Source organism: Ovis aries, chromosome 17 (genome assembly GCF_016772045.2).
Source record: "Ovis aries strain OAR_USU_Benz2616 breed Rambouillet chromosome 17, ARS-UI_Ramb_v3.0, whole genome shotgun sequence".
NCBI classification, from domain to species: Eukaryota; Metazoa; Chordata; class Mammalia; order Artiodactyla; family Bovidae; genus Ovis; species Ovis aries.
In genome coordinates this window covers 68,558,565-68,579,192 of record NC_056070.1, presented here as the reverse complement: position 1 = coordinate 68,579,192, position 20,628 = coordinate 68,558,565, and the positions used below count along the sequence as shown (strand labels likewise).

The window sequence follows — 20,628 nt, the reverse complement described above, 5'->3', positions numbered from 1 at the left end:
CTCTCTTAGCAACTCACTCTGCTGCCCGTAGCTGCTGCTCTGTTGACTATATTGACTTGGAGCCTGGCTGTAGGATCCAGTCTGGGGGGGGTAACTAGTGGGTGGCTGCTGCCCATAGCTGCTTTGCTGGCCATAGCTACTCTGCTGCCCGTAGCTGCTCGGCTGCCCGTAGGTGTTCTGCTGGGAGTAACTGCTCTGATCGTAACTAGTCGGCTGCGTAGAGGAGTAGCTGAGAAAAAACAAAACAAAACAGTTTGTTAGGAGAGACTTGTTATTTTAGGTCCCCTAAATGTAGGAGACGTTCCCAGCATGTGCCATAGAAACTCTTAAAACTCCAGTTACTTTTTACATATTAACACACTGAACTTAAAATGAGCAAGTATTTTTGTATTTAAGTTCTGAATAGGAGAGGGTATTATACCACACACACACACAAAACAAACCCATCTATAAAATGTACAACCTTAATTAAGAGTCTCCCCCTTTACCACCCCCACCTTTACTGAAACAGGGCTTCCCAGGTGGCATGGCAGTGGAGGGTTGGGAGGCTCCACCTGCCAATGCAGGAGACACAGGTTCAATCCCTGGGTCAGGAGGGCCCCCTGCAGAAGAGACGGCAAGCCGCTCTCGCACTCTTGCCTGGGAAATCCTACGGACAGAGGAGCCTGGCAGGGCCATGGTGTCGCAAAGAGTGGGCCATGACTGAGCACACACACGCAAGCACACGTGCTCATCAGAACAATAGTTATTCTCAACCAAACTCAAGGCACGTTTGGGAGCCTAGGTGCTTCCTGTATTAAGGGAAGACTGTGCTCCCAGGGAGGCTGACCCAGGAAACGGCACCGAGAAAAGTGAGGCAGCCCGGTATGGTGCTCAGTCCCCAGGCTGCCTGCCCACATCATGCCCTGGAGTGACGGCTCGTTTTCTGAAGGTACCAGGCCACCTGATGTGTGTCTGGGTGGCCACTTTTTTCCTGAGCCTAAGTTTCAAGTTGCTTTGGTGTGTACATAGCTCCTGACTTCCAGACATGCCTGATCGTCTATGAATCTGGGCATTAATAAGGAAAAGATGGACAAGGAAACATCAGACTCAAGGTACTGTATGAAAAATGAATATCAGACTGATATTCACCTTCACATATGTCAACTAAAGGGAAGGGAAACTAACCAAAGATACTCTTACACAGAAATAAAGCTTGAAATATTAAACTTTAGATGAACCATGACAGTGAAAAACAACACAACGCATAATACAATTTTAATTCTAACTACAATGATTTTAAGTATCTGCACCTCCCTTACCACAGCTGTAAAACGTTATTTGCGCAAACGTGTCCAGCTCTCTGCAACCCCATGGACTGTAGCCCACCAGGCTTCTCTGTCCATGGGATTCTCCAGGCAAGAATACTGAAGTAGGCTGCCATGCCCTTCTTCAGGGGGATCTTCCAGACCCAGAGATCAAACCCGGGTCTCCTGCATTGCAGGCATATTCTTCACTGTTTGAGCCACCAGAGAAGCCCCTGGGAAGCTGTAAGGACTCAAAAGCCTCTCTTCACACCAAGCGCACCTATTCCACTTGCCAGATTCAGTGCTCTCAACGTGACAGGTGTGGGTGGGCCCTTGGGAGGAACTGCTCGAACCCTGCCCCCTTCTACTCCAAGCTGTACAGAGACACTTACCAGTCAGCTGTGCTTGCTTATACATAAGCCAATGAAATGAATACAAAAAGGGGCAATGTTAATTCTATCAAAACCAAGTTAACACTAGAGGACACAATTCAGACAGTTCATTTGAAAACGCAACAAAAAAATAAATCTGAGACAACCTGTTTTTCCTCTACTTTAAAGAAACCAAAACCGGACACTAGTTGCTGGTGCGGCTAATTAAGACAAAAGGCAGAACGATGAACTCTTTAAGCCAAAAAGAAAGGCCTTGGCCTAGCCATCAAGACTGGTGTGAGAATGGATCTTTAAGTTAAACATAAAATGATTACGGTAAACTTTTTTTTGAAAAAATAATGCCCTGCAACTTGACCCATCTCAACTGCACCTGGAAAATGTGACTTCCATGGTTCTCTTTATCTGCTTTCATGCCACTGTTTCTCATCTGAATAAATTAAAAAAAAAAAAAAAGTGGTAAAAATGTACTGATATTTAGAAGTGTTTTTTGACTGAGGTTTTAATGTAGAATATGTGGTCAGGCTTATCCCTGGGAGTGAGGCAACACAGTTCACCTGAGGAAGCAAAAGCAAGCTGGTCAACAGCCTGCAAAAAATCTGCTCTCTTATTCCACTAGCTCACTGGCCACAAGAGCAAGCAAGAAAAGACTGACCTGGTAGGAGGATAGGATGGTGGTGCCGAGACTGGCTGCATGGGGTAGCTCCCAGGTACCTGGGGATAACTGTAGTTACTCTGTCCGTATCCTAGGCTGGGCTGGTTGTAACCCCCTGTGCTAGACTGAGGTTGACTAGTCTCAGCGGGTTTGTTACCATCCTGCGGTCTAAAAGGAGAAATAAACAAGTGAGACTTTTCTCTTAACACCAAACTCTTGAGTAAGAACTCTATAATCTATGAGCAATAAACAATGTTAGGATTGAGCTTGGAAATAAATACAGTTGTAAAGTGAACTCCATCAAAACCCAATGTTGGTCCAACGGTCCCTGCTGGAAGAGAACACTAAGGATGGAAGAGTCTTAATCACATCCACGGGAGAGACATCAGCACGCTCCTTTCGTCTCATTTCAGCAGCTATAGAAGCAATTACAATACTCTGTGGTGCCCATTTAACTGATCTGGGATGGGAAGTGGTTTGTTCAGGAAGAAAATGCCTTTTCTCAATAAGGACTATTAAAGACAAACAAGAAACTTTAACAATAATGCAAATTCTGGGCTAAATAACATTCATGTAAGTCTATGGCATCCTCTCATGCTCCAGATGAACCGGGAAATATCCTTGTGAAGTGATGAAACCCAATCTTAATCCCAAGGGGAAAAAAACCAAAGAGGTTTCTATTCTCCCTCAACCCCACAGTCTGTAACAGGGCTGTAGCAGAGTGGAGTGCCTGCTATTTTAAGCAAAGCCCAAGAAGCAGCAGGCAGACCAGGGAGGATGTGGAAGTACTGCTTTCTCCAAAGAGCTGCAACAGTTCACAAGCCCTCTCTCTGAGGGAAAAGTGAGTAGCTATCAGTGATCAGGAAACAGATTACTGTTATAAAGTGTGAGGGATTGAAAAATTAAGACACCAAAAAGGATGACTTATTCAAAGACTAACATATACCTGCCCACCCCACCCCCCACCCCACCATGGATTAGATACACTGTTGCAATGGAGCATCAAATGGGACCTCAAACTCTGAGAACATTCTAAGTCAACTGAATTGGGCCCCTAGGGGAACCGCTTTACACTAACCACTGAAGACTGTCTAAAAGATGCAAACTACTCAGTAGCTCTGATTACTCACTGTGCATTTTAGAAGTACTCTCATGAGTGTTTGCCAGAGCTAATTTCTTACCTCTACAGCAGACAAAAAGTCTAGGTTACAAGTTGATCTCGTGTTTACTCCCTAAAGTCTTCTTTCAAACCAGAATTCAATGTTCCTTCAAGACTGTATGCAGAAGCCACCTAAGTGCACTGTCTAAAGCAAAGACCTGAAATCTTCTGTTAATAATTAATATTGTTTACTTGCTTATCAGTCATGGAGTACGAACTGTTTGCCCAAATATCTGCCCTATAGCAGGGCGCCCAGTTAAGAATTCATACTTGTCTGTGGTGCTTAGATTACCAAGCCAGTACACAATACAGAAATCCATGTCACCCATGTCTGACTCTGGACATGGATACAGCCTTAACTGACAACTGGATCATGTGACTGTTTCTTGAAATACATGATTCTACAACCAACCCACCCCCAACTGAGAACTACAGTCTTTTTCCCAAAGAGAAAGCTATGACCCATTTACAGGGTCAATAAAACCAAAGGTAAAAGCATCAGACTTTAAGTCCATCAGTTGTTCTGTTGTGAGGAAACCACCTTCTATTTTCATCTGGGTTTAGCAAAGTAAATACAATACCTCCCCATATCAAAATGCCCATTCTACTGAAAGCAAACAACCCACTCAGTGACATTCCTTATTCTGGCCCCAGGATGGCACCACTCATCCTCTTAAAGATGAGTAACACTTCTGGTGTGACTGTGCTGGGTGAAGAACAGCTGACACCCGAGCAGATCTGAGTGAGCTTTGCAAAAGAACCAAGTCAAGGGTGCTCTCAAAGGGGCGGGTGTGCTCTCATTTCTGAACGCCCAAGGCCCCAGCGCTAGAAGCAGGCGAGGGGGCCTTACCTTGCGGGCGCGGTGGCTGCTGGCTGCTGTCCATAAGCTGGGTAGGCAGGCTGAGTACCATATGCAGGCTGAGCTGCATAGGAGGCCTGGGTGGTCGTAACCGTGGCAGTGGTGGTGTCGTAAGCGCCAGTGCCGTACCCCTGGACAGGCTGACTGTACGCCTGAGGGGCAGCTGGAGTTGAATATCCTGGAACAAAGGAGAGCTACGTCAGATTTCTGGCTCCTCAGGGATCTGCCTGGACACTCATTAATAGAACAAATTATAAATCACTTTCAAATATTATGATATTTGGCCCCTTTAAATATCTCCCCTTCAGTAAAAGTAGCAACAAACCAGTATTTAAAGCCTACGTTCTTTGGTAACACTCAGTTTTCAGCAAAGCACTGTCTCTTTTGCTCTAAACAACACCAAACAGAAAGGAAGAGAGAGCAGGCCACAGAAAATGCTGATATAGAAAAAAGGGCTCCCTTTGCCCCCACCTTTAAGGGATTCAATAGGGGACACAAATTCTATACTGGCTTTGCAAGCAGGCCTTCTTAAACAAGTTTTTCAACTAACTACCTAAGTATACCCCAAATCTCTACAAACCGGAATAAAATGCCCCAGGAAGGGAGGTAAAAGACATAAAGTAGCTGCAAAATAAGGATCCAGGTACAAGTTTAGCATTAAAACCTATCATTTGGAATTATTCGCTTTCAGCTCCAAGCATTATGGGCAGTTCAAGTCTAAGGAAACTGGAAATTGTGGAGAAGATGTGTTTAATTTTCAGTGAGATGTTAACAACTGATTAAACACTCTTTAAGAACCACTAATTATGTTTCAGGTAATAAACTACTAAGAAAATGCCAGTTACCAGCATTACATTAGTAATAAAGACATACTACAAATTATATTTGCTTACGTACGTATGACCAATAAAGGTTTTCCTTTTTAACTTTTTGATAAATAACCTTAATACTCCCAAAATACACACTGAAAATTAATGTTACATTTCACATAAACCATTTGAGATGCTAGTAGTCATCAAGTTATCCACACCATTTCTCTCTTATTTACCTACCATGAGCAAATGAGTATTTTTCCTGCTAAGCAATACTGGAGGTGGACTTTGTAGCCTCTCTGCTATTTCCCTAACCAAGTGTTACACACCTGTCCTTGGAGGTGTGCAGAGACCAAGCTAGGGTCTCTCTCTAGTTCCTGCCTTTGCCACACCAGGTGGGGTCCTCATCCTTCCTCTTCCTTTTTGCTGCACTGTGCAGGCTGCAGGGTCCTTAGTTCCCCAACCAGGGAGTGAGAGCCCCACGTCCTAACCACTGGACCACCAGGGAATTCCTGAAGTCCATGCCCTTCCGTCTGCAATTTGGGCTTGGAACATGACTACCCCCAAACCTGCAGTTTCTAACTTGAGTCCCTTTCCTAGAAGAGGTGTCATAATCTTTCCTGATGCTTGGCAATCCTTATTCCTATTCAACAAGCAGTCAGCCATGCAAAAGAGTCAAGTCTAGTACTCAGCATTTATGTCCATCGAAGAAAAATCCAAATCTCAATAAAGCAAAAAAGTTTCAGTACTCATAACAAACTTCAGTTATAACAGTGTCCTCACTCTACACAGAACTTACTAGCCAAAATAAATAAATAAATAAATAAAATCAGTTTCCCTCTATGCAATCTAAAATGTCACCAATCTGTAGCACAGAATACTTTCTTCTCCACTTCAAACATTTCAGGGCAATTCTGAAATTAATTATATGCAAAGACAGTAACTGCCTTCTCAAATATGTCGGGTTGAGACATACATGAAAGCACACTTCACAAAACAGGAGTCCCAAGCACTAGAGGTTTTTTGAGTTGGCATGTTATTCATCTGAACTGTTTATTTAATTTAAAATTTCTTTGCAGAATCCTAATGTCAACCATATAAAGCACTCCTTTATTTAAAATTTAACTGGAATCTAATTCCACCTACCCTATTACTCCTACACAGATTTTTCCCCTCTCCATGACAAGCCATTTTTAAGATTTATAAGGACAACAATTAAAAAACAACAAAAACTGTTAAGGGCAATAACTCATGTCACAAAAACATCCAGCAACAGACCCCCTGAAAATTACAGTAATAGACATCAGATTAATAATCTAATTAATTTGTAATACCCACACAAGCAGCCAAGCAAAACGAGCAAAAATTAATAGAACAAAATGACAATAAAAATGACCAATATCAAAAAGACAACATATCTACCACGTGGTGATGAATTTAAGAAAAAAGAGAGTAAGAAACATCACACAAACCACCAGAATTTTTGTTCAACTTCAATACAATCTAAAGTCTAATATTTCCACTTCAATTAATAAGCTGAGATTTATATAGCTCCTCCTCATGAAGTTTTATTTTAAAATATTCTAGAAAAGAGTCTTTTTATATACTTCTTCCAGTAATTATCCAGTTTTTTGTGCTTTTATGTGCAAAGGCAGAATGAGGTGAGTGAAAGAGTGCTCAGCTTGCGTGAACATACCTACTACTGTTGGGGTCCTATTTGGTTTGGTTCAGCCTCAATTTGCTCACCAGGTTTAATTTTAGTTCCTACACTCCAAAAGTTGATGGGTGAATTAGGGGAGATATGAAAGGTCTTCCATAAACTACAAAGTTAATACATAGCTCTACAGAACCTAGAAACTGTATTTCCTACAAATGACTTGATCATGTTCTTATGAAATGATTTAGAGACTCCAAAGGCTGTACTATTTAACTTCAAATGACACTTGCTTTTAAAATGAGTTAAAGGTAGCTAAAAACATCTAGTTGTAAAAAATCCGTCATGGGGAAGTAAAGTGCAGTATAGTGACCATAGCTGACAATACTGTATTATATACTTAGAAGCTGTGGAGAGACGATCTTGAAAGTTCTCATCAAAAGGATGATGTGTGTGTATGTGTGTGTGTGGGGGGGGCGGCGGCGGGGAAGGATGACGTGTGGTGATTCATGCTAACTAGATTGCTACTGCTGCTACTGCTAAGTCGCTTCAGTCGTGTCCGACTTTGTGCAACCCCATAGACGGCAGCCCACCAGGCTCCCCCTGTCCCTGGGATTCTCCAGGCAAGAACACTGGAGTGGGTTGCCATTTCTTTCTCCAACGCATGGAAGTGAAAAGTGAAAGTGAAGTTGCTCAGTCAGGTCCGACTGTTGCGACCCCATGGACTGCAGCCCACCAGGCTCCTCCATCCATGGGATTTTCCAGGCAAGAGTACTGGAGTGGGGTGCCATTGCCTTCTCCGGCTAACTAGACTGGTGGCGATCAATTCACAATACTCACAATGAGTCATTTTGTTGTACACTTGAAACTAATGTCATGTATGTCAATTACATCTCATTAAAAATGTAATAGCTTGAATATGTAAAGTTCATCTCACAATTTCAAAATTCTGTGTTAAAAATACAAACTGCAAAATTTCAGTTCCAGGTTTTTCTATAGTTGCCAACACCCACGGAAAGTTTAAACACTTCCCATCCTATTCAATGATATGCATTAGGTAGACTAGGAAATACTTCCCATCAAATCCATAACACAGTCACACAATGAAATAAATCATAGGCGAGTTTCTCCCTATCAGCTCTGGTAGACCATATATAACTTGGGGACTGAAGATAGTTTGCAAAGTAATATTCTCTTACAGTAATAATGACAGGAGAGGGTGGGTGGGGAAAAGGTAGGGCTCCTGAAATGTTACACAGTGTTAAACATTAAAAAGTTATTGTACAGTTTTCACACACTCTACTTTCAACCCCAGTATTAGGATATAATTTATTCTAATTCTTAAAATAGTTCATTTTTTATTTTTTTGCTCCCTGAAATGCTGTTACATATATATTTAAAACATACTATGGATTAAAATAATATCATTAATACTTAAAAGGAAAATAAAACATGTCTGGACTGGAAACCAACCAACAGACAAACATAATACATGCAGGATGGCAATCTGTTCCTCTAAATAAATCTAATCATGCAACCTATCCTTGAGGGAACAGAGGAAAATCAGCTGGGAAGTAGTCATCTGAAGTACCTCTGAGAAGGTGAACAACTATTATTAAGGCTTGACACAAAATAATGTAAAATAAAACAAAGCAAAATCTTTCCCAAAATCACATAAAGAAAAAGGACATGGATCTGCAAATGGGACCTGAAGCAATTTTCCATTAGCAACCTTGTTGTGTGTGATGTTAAAAAGTTTGAGGGTTAAACAAATGAAAACACCTAAAGGGTTAACATTACAGGGTTAGACAAGATGGAAAGCATTTCCCATGCAAGAATGAGCAGGATAGTCAAACCTGTACTGGTCCCTTCTACTGTGGAAAGCACAAAACAAAAAGTAGAGGGCACACTATCAGATGAAGCAAACAGATCCGAAAATCAGTGCGATTTTTAAGCAGCTCGGTTTAAGAAGGCTCATTCTTACCCAGTATTAGCATTAGCACAATCTTTTATATATTCTCCATTTTGTTGTGAGATTATTTAATACACTGTATAAGATACATAAAAAAAAATTCTTTTTTCCTTTGGAATTTACCCCACCCACATTCTGTTAGAGACCCTTCAAGGAGAATGTAAGGAAAAGGAAAAACAAAACAAAAAACCCAGCTCCTCCTAAGAATAAAGGATTCCCAGATGCCAAGGTATCAACTAGAATATATACCCAAGAGCACAACTAACAAGTTCCTTAGCAAACACCCTAGGTAACGTGGCCCCAAAGTCTCCCAGGGTCTTACCAGTGGGAGGCTGTCCATAAGAAGTTGCATAGGCGGTCTGCCCATAGGTTGCAGTGGTCTGAGCCTGGGTATAGCTGACATCAGTGGGCTGTCCATAGGTTCCATAACTTTGCTGCCCATATGCCTGCTCCAAGAAAAAGAATTCAAGAACTTCATATATGAATCTAGCATTTTAGCAATAAAATGGACTAACTTACTTCTAAGTTCCTAAATTGGAAAATCAAAATTTAAAAAATGCTTTTTAATAAAAAGATTAAAAAAAAAAAGACAAGAGATCACAATATCATGAATGCTTGTTTCCCCTTATCTAATCCACTTGTATTTTCCTAAACTATAAAAAAGTTCCTGAGTTAAATAGGTAAAAATCTCAATTTAATGATACAAGAAATTAACAAGATGCCCTCAAATGATGCATAATGAGGGAAAAGATGTATAATTGCTAGCACCCAGTGTAGCAGTTTTAGCAAATAGAAACAAATGCTAGATAAACAAAATGAAAAGAGAAAAAAAATGAAAATGGGGCTAAAACCTGTCAGACAATTTTGAAAACTGATTTTCAGCATCGGACAAAGATTTACAAATTGTCACACCACTTCAAAGAAAATGAGGAATACTACATGTCTCCTTTAGATTAGTAAAGCATGAGTGCTGAATTTTGAACTTGGACATCAATAATACTTAAAACCTGGCAAGGTATGAGCTGTTCCTTCAGATATCAGTTAAGATCACATTCTAGATTTGAACAGCCAGTTATGTAAGATCTGCTAGAGACATCACATTCTGCCTGGCCTAGAATCTTTCCACAACAAAGCTATTAGTATTCTTTTATGCCACAGACTATTTCAGAATTTGAGGTGATCTTGAGAACACTAGGTGGCTAATTTCTAGTATCTTTTGGCCTAGATTTTAAAACAGGCTCATGTACTAGAAAGAGCCCAGAAGCCCTATAGCTAGGGAGCCATACAGAGCTGACCCATCATTCACTGTGCAACCACTGGCGAATGGTGTAATATCTATGCACTGCAATTTTTTATCTGCAATATGCCATATTATCACCTTCCTCTGTAAAACTGCTGTACAATTAAGTTAAATAAACAAACACAAAATATGCAGAAGGAACAAGCATGGAGCAAAACACCTAACTTGAGAAATAATACTAGAAAGGAAAGGAGAACTAGCAACTCCCAGTTTGAGGATGGTTTCATTACAAAAGCACTCCCACTGTGAAAGTTTAAATATCTGTGCATTTTATGATTTCAAACACATTATACTTTTCCATTACTTAATTTTTGAAAAAGATTCATGCTAGCTATTGTTTTAATGGCTGATGGAAATAAGTTTACTTGGGGATGCAGCCACATATAATTATCTTAAAAATTACCTGGGTAGTCTGTGCATATCCTTGAGTGGGCTGGGCGGTATAAGCGCTGTAGCTGTAAGAGAAATTGAATGCAAGAACTGAATACAGAACAGCCAAATTCCATTACTAAATTCTCTACAATTAGAGGAGGCTCTGTACTCTAAAAAAGCAACCAATCACACCCAAAGTACACTTGTAAAAATCTGACTTACCCCTGCTGGGCTGCAGCTTGGCTGTATGTACTATAATCTAGAGAAAACAAGAAAAGAAAATAGTGTGAAGCCAGAATTTACAAGGAGGAAAGAAAAAGGAGGGAAGGAATCCAGGCAGCAGGAAGATGAATGTTTAAATACCGTACTGGGAAGACCTACAGGACAACACAGGTCCAAACGAGTATCTCTTCTCTCTCAACACCAAACCAAAAAATAAGTCTAAGCCAGTTAAATTCAGAAAATTTGAACAAAGTGCTAGCTAATGAGGTCAAGATCAGCTGATTTGGCAGATACTTTGCATGTTCCCATGACTACAAAGCCTCCCTTAACCCACTGGCTGTCATTTCAAATATATGATCATCATCCTAAAATCAACAGGAGACGAGATAAATGTAATAGGGCCCCAAATTTTACCCTCAGGAGGCACACAACAACGTAACAATACTGGAAGACAACAACAATTTCAATACTGGAATATAACACTACAATACTGGAATGGCTGTATCAGTAGCTACATCTCCTCAAAACCTAGTTTAAAAAAAAAAAAATCACTCCCTCACTTAAACAAGTTAGACCGCCCATAATTCCCTAGGAAGGCTGAAAAGAAATGGCAGAAAATGATACATGTTATCCTGCAAACCAGGGTTCTAAAGGGTTTGCTAACCCTATGAGGGGTTATAGCTATAATTTAAAAACTACCGTGTTACAAATCCCACTGAAGACCTATAATTGGCAGAGGAGAAAGCATTTAATCTTTTGGTTGAATAGCTTGGTTTTAGGTAAAACCATCTTTTAAAACTTAAGTGATTTCACCTTAAGAACACACTATTTTTCTTCCCCTGTCCTAAGTAAACCTTCCTACAATTTTTCTTTTCATGAGAAATTTGTCCAGTGGTTAGGAATCTGCCTTTGGGAACATAGGACATGGGTTCGGTCCCTGGTCTGGGAACTAAGATCCCACATGCACAGGGTGGCTAAGCCTGTGCACCACAACCACAGAGAAGTTTGCATGCCACTATGAAGATTCAATGTGCCGCAACTAAGACCCAGCACAGCCAAATAAATATTCTTCTTTTGAAAAAAATTTACAAATGCACAAAAAGGGGACTTAAAAGAAAAAACCCCTCTGGTCCACTGAAGTGTCTAAAAATAGTGAAAACAGAAAATAAAACTGTTAAGAAGCTTTCATGGCACTACTGAAGTAAACATTCATATACTTTAAAAAAATCCTGCCCAATTCTCTGCTCTCCCTAAGAACTACTGTCTTATTCTATTAATACGTCAGAAGACCGTACCGCCATTAAGGCAGACCAAAGGGCCCTTCCTTTCCAATCAGAAAGCAGTGCCTTATCTGAAAGCAAAAGCTGACAGCTCTTCACAGAGGGGGTTTCTAACCTCACTCCAACAGAAGCCTGATTCACAGTTCACCTGGCCTGCCCCTAGAGCATTCTGCTGAATCCATCTCTTTAACTTGGCTCATTTTTCACCTCTACACATAACTTGACCACTTTCCTTCCTCTACACCCTTAACTCAGAACCCTGAATCATCAACATTATCAAATCAACCACCAAAGGCTATGTATAATGAGTAAATCGATTTGTTCAAGACAATCTCAGCTCTGTATGTGACATATAAAAATTCAAATCACCTCTTTCACGTTTTAGTTAAAAAATAAACATACCAATGAAACACCAAAAATCAAATATTTCAACCTACATTGTACTGAGGCTTGTGTGTGAGGAATGGTTCCATATCACTGACATGTAAGTTCAATGTTTGCAGGAGAACTTTTACACAACAACAGTTATGTAAAACATACAACTGGCAAAGCTGATGAGGAACAACGAATGATCTCACATCAATGGGAAACCAGCTGATTTATTTAGCCCCACACTGTTGGGCTAGGGGAGGTAGTAAATGTGCTTCACGAGAACTTTTATCTTCCTACAGCGTAAAAACCTTTATATGGCCTCAAAAATCTATAGTTACACACTGGTCAGATTATTTAGCAGTTATTTTTTGTTATAACTCCCAAACATGTAGCTGAAGACTACAATAAAACACAGGACAAGTTGAGGAGAAAGGGGGCTATGGGTGGGGGCCTCCAGAGTGCTCTGCCAAGTCGCTTCAGTCGTGTTAGACTCTGCGCCCCTTTGGACTGTAGCCCACCAGGCTCCTCTGTCCATGGGATTCTCCAGCCAAGATTACTGCAGTGGGTTGCCACGTTCTCCTCTTGGGGATATTCCCAACCCAGAGTGCTAGCAATATTCTATTTCTTGGTCTGCACGGTGGTTACTTGGAAGTTTCTTTGCTAAAGTGGACATATACTTTAGGTACTTTTCTAAATATGCCAAATAAGGAGGAAGAAAAGCTAAGAATATTGCCCAATGTGGTGGCTTTTAGAAACTTCAGGCAGTCACGATTGGAACTGTTGAGAGTTAGAGCTTCAGACTACATCATAAGTTAAAGAAAGTCACTTCAGGACAACGCCGTGAGAGCTGTAACATCAGAAACTAAGGGTTCAAAAAGCTCTTCAAACGTCTAGCCTAAGCCGGTCATCTTGAAGGACAGGACACTGAAGCCCAGATAAGTTAAGGAGTCCCTCAAAGGACCCCCGTCAGACCTGCTGCATGTCTACATAAACCACAACTGCAATTCTAATACAGTACGCAGCGGTCACCAGGCCACAGAGCTGGAGCGAAGGAGAACGAAAAACTGGCATGTCCACACACACACACACACTTAAATACACACACGTGTACTCCCCAAACTTTCACGGCGAAGGGAGAGCAGCACTCCCCCTTGCAAAATCCTAACACTGCAGGGAAGAGGGAGGAGGAAAGGGCTCTGAGGAAACCATTCCCCACCGGAAGGTGTCTTGGACTGTGGTTGTTTCAGAGTCCTTTCCTCCAGGGGCACTCTGTACCCTGGCACTAACAGCCAGCATCTACCACCTGCTTGTGTACAGACCACAAAGCTGTCTTGCCCTTGCTTGATTCTGGACCCTTTTCGGATTAAAACTCGGAAGGACCCAAAGCTTTTCCCATCTTCCCTCTCCTCTAACTGCCTCCAAGGCCTGGAGTCAGGCTGCCTAAGGAGAACCCCAGAGGCAAAAATCTCCCCACCCGATCCACAACCGCAGTTAGTGCACGGACTGCAAACTGCAGCTCCGTTTAGGCTACTCTCTCACACACCCCGGGGCGGTAAGGACCACCCCACACACCAAATTCCAGATCCCACCCCAGGCTTTCTTTCAAAGTCCAGTCCGCGCCTCCTTCCGCTCTCTTCTGTCAGACCACGAAATAAACTAGCCTCTCTCGGCTTAACCTAAGCGAATAAACGTACGAGACGATTACTTAAGCATAATTCAAACGCCGACCGAGGCCTTTTGTTTCTCCTAAATCAAAAAGGCCAAGAAATGTCTTTCGGTGGTGGATTCCTGGCCTTGCGAACAGGGTTGGCCTCATTATACAACAGGCCTCCCTCCGCGTTTGATGAAAAATGGCCCTGGGAAGCCGCCTAATTGCTTTTTGTGGCGGAAAGAAGGACTAATAATGGTTTAAAAAAACAACTTTAAGCAGCAGCTGACTGGGTAGTTGTAAAGCGGAGCGTGGGGCGGGGGCGCTCCGTTTAAAGCCCAGTCGGGCAGAAGTTCGGCGTGGGGGCTGGAACCCGCCGAGGGGAGCAATTCGGCAGCCCTGGACGACGTGCCAGCCGACCCGGCTCTAAGGACGACGGGGCTCCGGCTCACAGGTCGGCGCCCCTCGGCTCACAAGTCCGCGAAGCCTTTTTTTGTTTATTTGCTCTCCCCCCCTCACCCCGGGCTTCCCGGAGAGGCAGCGTCGGCCTTGGGCCCAGGCTGCGGGCCTGGAAATGGAGTTGTGGTGAGGACAGTCAGAAAGACGCGGGCCTGCCGCTCCTCGAGCCGCCGCCCGCCCCACCTCCAGTTTCGGGGTGCCGGGCCCGAGGCCTGGCCGAACTCTCCCCCCCACCCCACGCGGGGCCCCGAAGCCTCAGGCCCCGCCCACGTGGCGAGCGGCCCGGATCTCGGGGCCCGACCGCCGCCACACAATGGAGGCCAAGGCAGGCCCCGCGCGCCCCCGCCGCCTCCAGCCCCCCGCGCGCCGGGGGCGCCGGAAGGTTCCAGAGCCGGCCTGCCCGGTGGGGGGAGGGGAAGGAGCGGAGGGAGACGCCGGCCATCGAGCTTCTCGGACCGCGGCGGGTACCTCACACCCTTCTCGGGAAAGCCCACTCAGTCGTCCCTGCCATCCCCAAGGACGAGCGGCCCCCAATCTGGGCGTCCCTGCCGTCGCCGGCGCGACCGCAGTCCCACCACACTCACCCGTGGACGCCATTTTCTCTCCTTCCTTCTCGTTCTCTCAACGTCCGTCTCCCTCTCGCTGGTCCTCTAGACGCCGCACTGCGCAGGCGCGGGACCCGCAACCTCAGGCGCTACCATCGGGCCCCCGCCACGGGGGAGGGGGACGGCGGAATGAGCCGCCGCTTCCCGTCCTTCGCGCCCGCCTCTCTAGTCCTAATTCTCTCTAAAGAGCCCCGGATGTGATGAGCGGCCCGAAAAACACCGCGGGGGCGGGCGCGGCGGGTGAGCGGATCTCGGTGACGAGCCGGAGTGATTCTTTGGTCGACGCCGGGTCGTTTGGGGAATGGTTACGCCCGCTGGTTCTAGGGACCGTCTCTGAAGAGACTACCTTGGAGGAAAACGGGGGCCGGCGGGAACACTAGGGGGAAGGGACCCGGGCCTTAAACAACTGCTGACTAATCGGCGGGCGGCGGAGGAGGGGGTGGCGTGCCGACCGGTCGGCCGGGGTCACGCGCCGGAGGGCGAGCAGAATGGGCTCGAGGCGCTCGGGCCTCGGCGGGAAGCTAGGGTACCGACTGCCAGCCGAGGGCCCCACTCGGCCTTCGGGGGGCGGGGGGCGCGCTCCGCAGTGAGTACCCCGGACACGTGGCCCGGCCCGCGGGGGAGGGAGCCGAGACCGGTGGGCTGTGGATGGGAGGCCCTGAACGTAGCGCCCAGGCCGAGAGGCCCGCCCCCCCCCCCGCCGAGTAACGGTCGAGGTTGCGAAGACTCTTTTAATCAGCCCTCATCCAACACTCTTTGTTTTTACAGAAGGGGAAACTGAGGCCCAAGGAATTTGGGTACATCTCCTAAAGTCACAAAGCTGAGTCTCACCCACACCCGGGACCCCCGCCCAACTGTCCATGACCCGGAAGAATCATTCCGGTCCCTATCTTTCCATTCTGTCCTTCCGGTTTCCTGGAGAGGTAGGCGGGGTCTGAGGGTGCACAGCTCCATTTTATAGATAAAGAGATTGAGCTCTGCAGCATTCAGGTCCCAGTTCAGTTTGTCCAAGGGCAAGCCTCTTACTCTTGTTAAAGTACCCCGGGGGGAGGGGGGTGATGGTGAGGGTGCAGGAGGATAGCAGTGCCGCAAGGCTGACACCAGCCTGACTTCTTGGACTCAACCCGATCTCCCCAGCCAGATGCCCAGGTCCAGCAAAGGGCAGGGCTCATTCAAATCCTTGAGCGGGACCTGGAACAAAGCTAGTGTCTTTCTTTTCAACGAACACATACAAAGCACGAGTTGTGTGCTAGGAGCACCCTGAGAACTTGGCCGTGAGTGAGAGGAGGATCCCTCCTCCCCCAGCTCAGACCACCTGCCTAGAAAACTGGCCAAGCGCTACTCATTAGATAGGGTAGGCTCCATAATGATGGGGGCGAGGGGTGCTTTGAGCTGGGCTTCAAAGGATGAGTAGGAGTTTGCTGTTGGAGAGATGGAGCGAAAGACATTGCAGGCGGAGCCGTTTTCTTTATTTTTTTCTGCAAGAGAGTGGCCGGTGGGTTTTGATGCCAAGGATGCCCCTGACAAGGGAGCAGATGAGGCAGCCCTCTTATCGCTGGGATTTCCCTTCCTCTCCTGTGACATTGGCTCAGTTGGAGTCCTGAGACATGCTAGGGTACCAGAGTGAGGGGATTCCAGCAGGGCTTAGAAGACACGCTGGATGTGAGGAGGGAGAACACTGGAGAGAAAGCCTTGCTTCGTGGGCAGGGGATTGGCACGATTGAGGGCAGCTGGGCTGGAGCAACTGCTTCCGTGTTGAGGCCTCTCCCTTGGTGGAGACGGCCAGGGTGGCTGCCATTTATCCAGCAGGAGCTGTGGGCCTGCCTAGTCCATTCCTTTTTCTTATCCTACAAGGAGTAAATTTTCTTAATCCTCAATTTACAGATGAGGAAGGAGAGGCTCTAAACTTGCTCAGAGAGGAGGAGACAACAGGAAGAAGCAGAGTGGATCCTGGAATCTTCCTGTGGAAGTGAGGGTAGGGCCAGAGGGGCTGCGATCAGGGCTCGAGGAGGGGGATGTCTCTGTCCGGTGTCATGGTGTGGACTCCAGCTGCCCCTCCTCCAGCCCTCCAGCTCCACCTGCTCTCTAATCTGCCTGCCCTTTGGCTGGCCTCGCCCCCTCGGTCAAGGGCAGCTGAGGCCACCTGGAGCTCTTAAGTCAGTGGAGGGGAGCGGGAGGAAGGTGGCTGGTCTGTAGCCAGAGGGAATAGGGAGGCAGAAGATGGCCTTCAATTTGCCCTGGTGGGGCTGCACAAATCCCCCCCAAACTGGGGAGCCTGGCGTCCCCGTTCAACTTCCTGCTCCCCGTGCTCCCCAGTCTGGGCACCTTTTCAGGGCCCATCGGGGCCTGGCCTCTTCGCTTTGACACATAGGGGACAGCGGTGGCTGAGCACAGAGCTAGGCTCTGAGCTCTAATGTGGCCAAGTTGCTGCATCAACCTCTCCAGCCTCGGTTTCTACTTCTGAAAAATGGTGCTATTGCTCTGGTAGCTGAAAGGAGGTCAGATAAAAGCTGCACTAATAACTGTTGTCACTGTTTTCCTTTACCCCTAGCACACAGTCCCACGGCCACCTTTGAGCACCTTCAGCCAAGTTATGCATGCCAGAGGCCCCCCTGCCCTACCGACCCCGGCACTGCCTCTGGCTTCCTCTGTCCTGATGCTGCTAATGAGCACCCTGTGGCTGCTGGGGGCCGGCCCCAGCCTCGTCCTGGCCCCAGAGCTGCTGCTGGACCCTAGGCAGGGTGAGGGCCGGCCACATGAGCCTTGGAGGCAGGAGATTTGCTGTAGGGCCTGAGACCAGTTGGCAGGAGCACGTGCGTCCTGCAGCGGTCAGGCAGGCGTCGGACCCAGTGCCCCGGGGAAGGTCTGCCTTGGCCAGGAGCGCGCCCAGCTCAACCACAGCCGAGGAGGGAAGGCAGAGGGGCCAGCACAGGGGTGGGAGCCTGTGAGTAGGAATTCTTTTCAGATGGCTCCCCTGTCTGGTGGCTTTCCCTTAAACTAAGGCTTTTAGCTAAGCCCAAAAATAGGGAGGAGGAGCTAGGGGTTTGAGGACTGGCAGGAGCTGGGCACCTATTTCCCAAGAATTGGAGGAGCTCAAATGATGCTCACTGAAATGAAGTGACTTTCCTATGGCTGGGTGCTCTAAGAAGACTGAGGGTTGGGTCTGGCTTGTTCTATTTAAAGTAGCAGTGGGGAGGGTAGCCATAGTGTTTGGAAGCCCTTGATCCCCTCGACCAGGGGTGAAAGTGCTGGCCGTGGGCAGGCTCTGGCTCCCCGGGAGGGGAGACTGGCTTGGTGGACGGCCCCAGCACACCTGGGCCAGACTCGGGGGACACAGCCCCTAACCTGGCACATAAGCCCCTTCTCTCCCCCAGCACACCGGCTGCTCACACATGCTCTGGGCCACACGGCCCTCCCCAGCCTGCTGCTCAGCCTGCTGCTCCTGCCCACATCGGGCTGGCAGCAGGAGCGCCACCTGGGCACGCTGCGGTTCCTGCACGCCTCCGGCCTGCTCGCGCTGGCCTCCGGGCTGCTGGCCGTGCTGCTGGCAGGCCTCGGGGTGTCCAGTGCAGCCGGGGGCTGCGGGTACATGCCCGTCCACCTGGCCATGCTGGCGGGGCAGGGTTCTCGCCCTCGACGGCCCCGGGGGGCCCTGCCACCCTGGCTCCTGCCGTGGCTGCTGCTCGCCCTGACACCATTGCTCAGCTCCGAGCCACCCTTCCTGCAGCTCTTCTGCGGCCTCCTCGCCGGCCTGGCCTGTATCCTTTGCCGGGGCCCAGGGCTGCTGTGGATGTGCGGGCTCCGTGGCTGGGCCCCCAGGGTGCCAGGGAAGGAACTGGCACGAGGAGTCAGGGCCCCCTCATTCACACGCATCCCAAGGGGCATCTCTGAGTGTTCTCTCTCTGGCTCTGGGCTGGGGACTGGGGGCTCATGGCCACACAGAGGTGCCAATTACAGTTTAAAGGAGAGCCTGGGAGCTGAGGGGCCCTGGGAGGCGCCTAGCCTGGACATCCCAGTGGAGATGGCAGCTACACCCGGGCCGTGCAGGATGAGATGGTGGACAAGGAGAGCACGGGCCCGCAGTCAGCGTAGAGGGTGAAGGGCCAGGGTGAAAGGGAGCCTGGGGCTCTCCTGGCCCCAGAAGCGGGCCTGGTGCGGGTGTGTTAAACACAGGCTTAATGCCTTTCAGGGCGACACTGCAGTCAGAGGGAACGGTGGGCACAGGCTGGCCCTGGGGGTTGCTTAGGACTGAGGATGCCCGGCCGGATCCTGGAGAGGGGAGCGTGTTGCCCTCGCTGTGACAGTGCCCAGGGGTGGGCCTGGTGTCACAGACCTGAGCGGGCCCACAGGGCTCAGGGGATGGCAAGTGGGGGGCAGCCGAATTGGGGTGAGATGGGTTTAGGGATGAGGCATGCCACTACCTCTTGCTGGCTGGGTAGCTGCAGGCAGGTCCCTTTTCCTCTCTGAGCCTCCACCCTGATGAGGGTGATAACACCGCTCTGGCAGGGCCACAGTGAGGAGACAGGAGGGAATGCCTGTCACACACGGGGCACGGGGCCTGGCATGTGGCCTGGGCTCCCCCGGCTGCATGTGGTTTTCCTTGACCAGCCGCCCTGCCCCGGGCAGGCAGACGCTGCCGGGGCCTTCCGGTGGCTGGAGCTCTCAGAGCGGCGGCTGCAGGCGCTGCAGGAGGGTGTCCTGTGCCGGGCCCTGGCGGGGTGCTGGCCGCTCCGGCTCCTCCCCGCCCCAGGTGGCCCAGCTGAGCTGCCCGTCACCCATCCTCCCGGAGCGAGGTGAGGGTGATGCCGAGGACACCGGCCCCGGTGGTGAGAGCCGTGCCGGTGGCTGGCAGTCAGCCTTCTTCTGCTTCTGCCCCTCCAGGCCCCCCACCCCTGGACCTCCCCGCATGGCCTCCCCTAGCCTCTGGCCCCTCAGTGAAGGCTCAGCCTCGATCCCACCAGGCCTGAAGCCCGTGCAGCCTCTCTGGGAGGGCTCCTCAGAGGCTGGACTGGCCTGGTCTGGGCCTGGCTTCCCCCCGGGGACCCCGCTGTGGGCAGCCCTGGACCAGCAGATGCTGCAAGAGGGGATCGAGGCCTCGCTGCTTGAAGGCCCAGCCCAGGGCCCCGAGAGCCCACTCTGGTTGCCTAAGTCCTCCGTCTCCTCTCTGCGGTAAGGTGGGGTGGGTGGGGGGGATGCCCTGTTGTGGGGGCTGGAGGCGGCCCTGACCCTCCCTCCCCACCCCCTCCCCCGCCGCAGGCTGCAGCAGCTGGAGCGCATGGGCTTCCCCACGGAGCAGGCGGTGGTGGCTCTGGCAGCCACGGGCCGAGTGGAGGGGGCCGTTGCACTGCTGGTCAGCGGGGAGGTGGGCACCGAAGCGCTGGTGACTCAGGGGAGGGAAGGGCCCACCCACCCTGAGGGTCCTGGGCCCCCATAGCATAGACAGGCCCTCAGGTGAGAAGAAGCCCGGCCTGTGAGGGGGACGTTGGAGCCCCAGCCCTGTCTGCTAGAGTCAGGAGGGGGTCCAGGGTGGCCCCCCAGCACCCTGCCCCGGTACTGTTGAGAATAAAACCCAGTTCACTTTTCA

At 48.5% G+C, this 20,628-nt stretch overlaps 2 protein-coding genes across 17 annotated transcripts in view; one reads left to right on the top strand and one right to left on the bottom strand.

Annotated features, from left to right (window-relative positions):
• Positions 1-15,091, bottom strand: part of EWSR1 (EWS RNA binding protein 1) — a 26,448-nt gene extending 11,357 nt beyond the window's left edge. For 2 of the 4 annotated variants that reach the window (XM_027956699.2, XM_027956701.2), the window contains exons 1-7: positions 15,024-15,091; positions 10,681-10,717; positions 10,490-10,541; positions 9,109-9,235; positions 4,340-4,526; positions 2,331-2,498; positions 18-229 (exon numbers count right to left, since the gene is read on the bottom strand). In XM_027956699.2, the coding sequence (XP_027812500.1) occupies positions 18-229; positions 2,331-2,498; positions 4,340-4,526; positions 9,109-9,235; positions 10,490-10,541; positions 10,681-10,717; positions 15,024-15,036 (796 nt within the window). In that variant the 5' untranslated portion in view covers positions 15,037-15,091. The remainder of the gene's footprint in view (positions 1-17; positions 230-2,330; positions 2,499-4,339; positions 4,527-9,108; positions 9,236-10,489; positions 10,542-10,680; positions 10,718-15,023) is intronic. The other 2 variants (XM_027956700.2, XM_027956702.2) reach the window with 1 other exon arrangement.
• On the top strand, positions 14,340-20,628 carry RHBDD3 (rhomboid domain containing 3). 13 transcript variants are annotated; one of them, XM_027956704.2, is made up of 8 exons: positions 15,139-15,284; positions 15,813-15,967; positions 16,929-17,019; positions 17,596-17,785; positions 18,419-18,802; positions 19,675-19,837; positions 19,926-20,213; positions 20,301-20,628. In XM_027956704.2, the coding sequence occupies exons 4-8, from the start codon at positions 17,638-17,640 to the stop codon at positions 20,476-20,478; spliced, it is 1,161 nt and encodes a 386-aa protein (XP_027812505.1). In that variant the 5' UTR covers positions 15,139-15,284; positions 15,813-15,967; positions 16,929-17,019; positions 17,596-17,637; the 3' UTR covers positions 20,479-20,628. The 13 variants fall into 13 exon arrangements, with proteins under 13 accessions (XP_060257279.1, XP_027812505.1, XP_042090736.1 ...); XM_042234798.1 differs by lacking the exon at positions 15,139-15,284 and adding an exon at positions 15,380-15,630 and having other exon boundaries at positions 16,929-17,013; XM_027956706.2 differs by lacking the exon at positions 15,139-15,284 and adding an exon at positions 15,380-15,630.